The sequence below is a fragment of the Podarcis raffonei genome, chromosome 2, assembly GCF_027172205.1.
Source record: "Podarcis raffonei isolate rPodRaf1 chromosome 2, rPodRaf1.pri, whole genome shotgun sequence".
In the NCBI taxonomy this organism is placed as follows: Eukaryota; Metazoa; Chordata; class Lepidosauria; order Squamata; family Lacertidae; genus Podarcis; species Podarcis raffonei.
Window position 1 is genome coordinate 101,934,215 of NC_070603.1, and position 6,000 is coordinate 101,940,214.

General features: G+C 47.7%; 1 protein-coding gene across 1 annotated transcript in view; it reads right to left on the reverse strand.

Annotated features, from left to right (window-relative positions):
• SYNPR (synaptoporin) overlaps positions 1-5,564 on the reverse strand; it is a 140,632-nt gene extending 135,068 nt beyond the window's left edge. The window contains exons 1-2 of the mRNA XM_053378318.1: positions 5,018-5,564; positions 4,829-4,894 (exon numbers count right to left, since the gene is read on the reverse strand). Of these exons, the coding sequence (XP_053234293.1) occupies positions 4,829-4,894; positions 5,018-5,035 (84 nt within the window). The 5' untranslated portion in view covers positions 5,036-5,564. The remainder of the gene's footprint in view (positions 1-4,828; positions 4,895-5,017) is intronic.
• Between the last annotated feature and the right edge of the window lie 436 nt (positions 5,565-6,000).

Consider the following 6,000-nt stretch of genomic DNA (forward strand, 5'->3'; position numbering starts at 1 on the left):
ATGGAATAAAGCAGGGTTAGCATGGAAAGCCTACAATTTCAAAAGACCACGGGGGAACCACTTATGCAACAGGCGGATGATCTGAAACTAACAGCAAGCCTTATGTGGATGCAAGAAGCAAACAGCAGAAAGCAATGGAGAGAACTTGAAGAGGCATATATCCAAATATGGATGTGAGATGCTGGGGAAAAACAAAACAAGAAGATGCCACAAAACTCTTTGGATTCCTCCCCCCCTTTTGCCAGGAGAATAATGTGGTTACATCTTTGGAACTAGGTTTGAGGCTGAATCAAGCTGAGTTTTGTCATTGGCTGGTTATCACTAGAAAATTAGTCAATAAAAAGGGCATTTAAGAAAACAGAAAACACTGTGCTTTAGTAGCTTTATCATAAACTGCTCTAGGGAATCAGCAACATATCAGTTTGGAAGTAAAATGAATTATAATGTTTCGCTTTCCTACCTAAAAGTCATAATTTTGAAGAATTTTTCATTATATCAAAATCTGTCCAAGGGGACAGACTATCGGGTGAGAGTCAAGCTATATAATCAGCCTACACATGTCTGAACAACTCTGTGATTCTTGATGGATACTTGATGCCAATGATGCTATTAATTGTAGAAAGCTCCTCTAAAACTAATGTGGCTGAAAAGACTAAAGAGTCAAAATCCATAGCACCATAAAGCCCTGACTGCTGCCTTCTTGCATTGGTGTCTCTTCCAACTCTACAGTTCTACGATTCCTTAAGCCAAGCTCTTTGTGGGTCAGCAATCCACCCCATAAGCACCCTCATGGAGTCATGCTGTCCAGTCCCTGAAGTGTTTTACACCTCTGGCTCAAAGCTCAAAAGATCTGTAGGTTTGACTTGGCAGAAGGAAGTGTACGTGGTGCAATCCTCGTATTAAGCTGATAGCAGTCTCTAGATAGCATTCTTTGTATCTTCCTTTGAATGCTCCATACATTTCTGCTTTGACTTGGCTGAAAAAAGGGAGGCAACAGAAGAACCTTGAGGACTTCTCTTCAAAGTCTGAGTAGTCTCTTCCATCCTGCCACAATGCCTCACCCTTCCCTTAAAAGGCCCCAGTTCAAGTTTCATTGCAGAGTTCAGGAAGCACAGAGGATGGTATGCATAAACAATGGCACATAGATATTGTGGCTTTCGTATAAAACAAAATGATATACTGGTCATATGACAGAAAGCGTCAAGCTTCTTCTAACTGACTCTAAGACAATCATAGATAGTCACAACTAGATTCTTTCTGCCCTGCCTAGACAATGTGAAATTCCATACACATAATCCAAAAATCTTCAGCAGACATAGGTGACCTAATGTATCATGGTTTGCTATAAAATGAATACAGATCCAGGCAGACACATGATATAGCAACACAATTAAATTATGGACAGAAAGCAAAAGCTCCATTTCCATGCCTAACTTGTCCTTCAATGTATTTCACTGTGATTGTCTAGCTGGATGATAAGATGCACGAAACAAGTACATCATCATCATTAGGCTCCAGTTGCAACACTGTTTGGAACCAAAGTATGCAGAATTTCCTGGCCTAGCCAGTTTTCTACACCAACAACTGGTTTTCTGAAGCAAGCCTTCACCATCAGCTAGATTCCCTGCTCCCTGAGTTTGTTGTTGTTGTTTTTTGCTCTGCTTTGGGTGTTCTTCAGACTTTGGATAGGCCACATGACTTCATCGTTTCAGCTTCTGCCCCATCCTTGAAATAGAGATACTGTAATAACTATTAAAATACAGTATTCACAGGCAAAGATACAAACTGCCAGCATTTAGCCCAGCAACATACATTTCCTTCAAACAACATTTCCGTGTAGAAAAGGTAGGCTCAAAGCATATAATTCATGCCCAACAGGCATTCCCATCAACTGATGAACTGTTTCTATGGCACACTTCATTTAGCAGTTAAGACTGTTCCTACAGAGCATTTAATTAGCAGCTAAAACTTTTTATTAAAAGCTTTCTTATGCATTCCACAAACATGAAATGAATTTATGCACAAGAAGCAATGGGGTGAGGTGGGGAATAATAATAGATTGGCAGCACTTCCCTCATTGTTTACACACTTCCATAGGAAAGAGTTAGATATAAAACTATTCTAAGTTTCATACAACCATGTGTAAAACAAACTACTTGGCTAGGGAAAACTTATGGGGAAATATGGCCATACATGCCTATGCAAGCATACTTAACATTGGACTCACACAGAAGAAAAGAATCACAAAAAATGCTTCTTCAAAGGGCTTGTGTATGTCAACGCAAACGTCAGATGTGTGTACTAAACGTCAGACGAATGTACAAGTTCATAATATGTGTGAATCAAAACACACACCCCACACACTCATATATATATATATATTACATAATTTGCTAGCCATTCAACATTAGAGGGGATGTGATTAATCTTCCACGACAGGCTCTGAACTTTCCGTTCAGATGGGTTCTTCCTCTTCCTTCAGACCTACTGGCAATGGATGTCATTTGACCTGCAGATTTCACTCCGAATAAGGATCAGAGAAACAAACACTGACATTATTCCGCTAACCAATTATCTGCCTCAATTTACTGCTCAAGCCCAGAGACTAGTTTGCTAAATGCATAACAACTAGAGGGGGTGGGGGGAGAAATGTTTGATAGAAAGGAGGGGGAAATATCGCCAGTTCTTTCGTTTTGCACTTAAATGAGCAGAGTGGATGAAGCCAAAGGAAGCCAGGCACAAAGCAAACGAATTTGAGTTTGGGGAGGTGGAGGTGGAGGGGGCTGGGATCTAAAATACCATTCATCTGGGCTGGCTCAAAAAGTGGAGAAGGAGAAGCCAGGCCTTCTCAAGGGTTTTTGTGGGGAGGCCAAATAGGCTCCTTAGAAAGGGGCAGTAGATAACGAATAACAGGGATAGAGAGAAGCTTTTGAACCATTTTGCCTGCCCTTATTTTCCCCCATCCTCTTTCCTTTCCCCAGCAGGTTGCTAGGAGGAACATGTGCCTCTACTCCATCCTGTGTTTACACTTTGGGAAACTCTCACTGCCCTATCTCCCTCCCCAATTTCCTATCCTGGGGAAGGAAAGGCAACAAGACTGTGTCTTTCTCCACCTCCCCGCACTTAACCCCAAATCCAATTCTTCACCCTACTACTTCTTCCTCCTCAAGGGACTTACAATCCTAGCCAGGCTTCACCAGAACCTTGAAGGGGGTTGGGAGGGAGGGGAGGAGGAGAAGGAAACACACCTGCTTCATCAAGCCAGAAGAAGTGAATGCAAAACAGAGAGGGCTATTATTCCCTAAATAGAAAACAAGCACTGGTAAAATGCGGTCTTGACTTTGCTACCACTCAGTGGATTTGTAACTGGCTGACTGACCGAACCCAAAGGGTGCTCATCAATGGTTCCTCTTCATCCTGGAGAAGAGTGACTAGTGGGGTGCCACAGGGTTCTGTCTTGGGCCCGGTCTTATTCAACATCTTTATCAACGACTTGGATGATGGACTCAAGGGCATCCTGATCAAATTTGCAGATGACACCAAACTGGGAGGGGTGGCTAACACCCCAGAGGACAGGATCACACTTCAAAACGACCTTGACAGATTGCAGAACTGGGCCAAAACAAACAAGATGAATTTTAACAGGGAGAAATGTAAAGTATTGCACTTGGGCAAAAAAAATGAGAGGCACAAATACAAGATGGGTGACACCTGGCTTGAGAGCACTACATGTGAAAAGGATCTAGGAGTCTTGGTTGACCACAAACTTGACATGAGCCAACAGTGTGATGCGGCAGCTAAAAAAGCCAATGCAATTCTGGGCTGCATCAATAGGAGTATAGCATCTAGATCAAGGGAAGTAATAGTGCCACTGTATTCTGCTCTGGTCAGACCTCACCTGGAGTACTGTGTCCAGTTCTGGGCACCACAGTTCAAGAAGGACACTGACAAACTGGAACGTGTCCAGAGGAGGGCAACCAAAATGGTCAAAGGCCTGGAAACGATGCCTTATGAGGAACGGCTAAGGGAGCTGGGCATGTTTAGCCTGGAGAAGAGGAGGTTAAGGGGTGATATGATAGCCATGTTCAAATATATAAAAGGATGTCACATAGAGGAGGGAGAAAGGTTGTTTTCTGCTGCTCCAGAGAAGCGGACACGGAGCAATGGTTCCAAACTACAAGAAAGAAGATTCCACCTAAACATTAGGAAGAACTTCCTGACAGTAAGAGCTGTTCGACAGTGGAACTTGCTGCCAAGGAGTGTGGTGGAGTCTCCTTCTTTGGAGGTCTTTAAGCAGAGGCTTGACAACCATATGTCAGGAGTGCTCTGATGGTGTTTCCTGCTTGGCAGGGGGTTGGACTCGATGGCCCTTGTGGTCTCTTCCAACTCTATGATTCTATGATTCACTTAGCAACCTTTCTAGGTGGACTTGAATGCCAGAACCCTCTTAAAAATAAAATAAAAAATGCACTCCTCTTCCTACCTCAGAAGGGGAAGAAAAACCTGGAGCTGGGTTTTCCTGCTCCCACCCTCGAAAGGGAAAGCAGTTGGTGGAGATCCAGAGGGGTTTGGATTTGCAAGGTCCCCTCCCCCCAAAAAGAGACACCCTTCCCCTAATCAGCAGAGGCTCAAGAAGTCACCGAAACCACTGTCTTGAGACCAAGGGGAGTCTAGCCATTCCCTTCAACGCCCGGCACAGCTTCCCCCCAGCCGACCCAGGCACCCCTCACTCATAGATATCCAGCCCCACACAAGCCCAAACACCACCCCTTCCGCTCGCTCGCTCGCCCTCCCTTCTCCACCTCTTCCAGCTGGCAGTCCGACTTACCCACTCCAGCACCCTCAGGAAAGCCAGGGGCTCCTTCAGCGCCCGGAAGGTTCCCTTGGAGGCGAGCTGGGGGGGGGGAGAAAAGCCAGTGAGGGCAGAGTTAGGGCAGGAAGGGTGCCAACCCCCGCGGCGAAGCCTCCCGGCGCGCGCGCTTTCCCCTCCCTCCCTCCCTCCCTCAGGCGCCCTTACCTGGTTAACGGGTTCCATCCCTGCCCGGCTTTTGGCGCGCAAACTTCAGCTTCCCCGAAGGAGGCGGCGTCCAGGTGCAAGGAGCGTCCTGGAGAGGCTCTAGGCGGCTTGCCCGCGCCGAGCAAGGCAGCCGAGGAGCCCGGGTTGGAGCGAGCGAGGCGGGCGGGGGGGAAAAACCCAGAAGAGCTGAGCTCCCAGCGAACATCCACGCCCGAGCCGAGCGCGCAGGGCGGAGGGAAGGAGAGGAGAAGGAGGAGGTGGGGTGGGCTGCCCGGGCTCGCCGCTCTGCCGCGCTTTAGTCGCCTGAAGAAGCGAGTGCGAGGTGGCCGGGCCGCTGCTTGAGAGAGGAGGGGGACGCTTCAGCCGCTCGCTTCGCCTTCTGACGGGCTGAGCGCTTCTCCCCTCACAAACCTCTGGACGGTGCTGGCGCGCTTCCTCAGCATGTCGAAGCGGAGGCAGAAATAAGAACAGGAGGAGGACTTTTTGAAGAGAGGGGACGCGCTGCCACTCCGGCGCGTTTTTTCCCGCGCAGCGTCCCTGCGAATAGCGGCGCGCTCGCTTCAGTCGGCGTCTTCCCGCCGAGGGAAGAGCTGCGCCCTCCCTCTCGCGCGCGATGTGGGACTCGTAGCCCGATCCTACGTCTCCTCAGAAGCCGCCTTATACCGAGTCAGAGCACTGGCCCGTCTAGCTCAGTAAAGCCTACACTGACTGGCAGCAGCTACATGGAGAGGCCTGGGGTTGAACCCGGGACCTTTTGCTTGCAAGGCGGACCCTCTACCGCTATCTATGGCCCTTCCCCTCTTACTTGGGAGTAAGCCCCAGTAGGGGTGACAGCACAGTCCGTGTGTGCAAATGCCATAAGCAAAAATAAACCCCTGCCTCCAAGGAGTTTACAGTCTGAAATAAGCAATGGGGAAAGCAATAGAGGGAGCAGTGGATGCAGATAATGTTTACTACACCATGTATGCGGTTTAGCCCTGTCT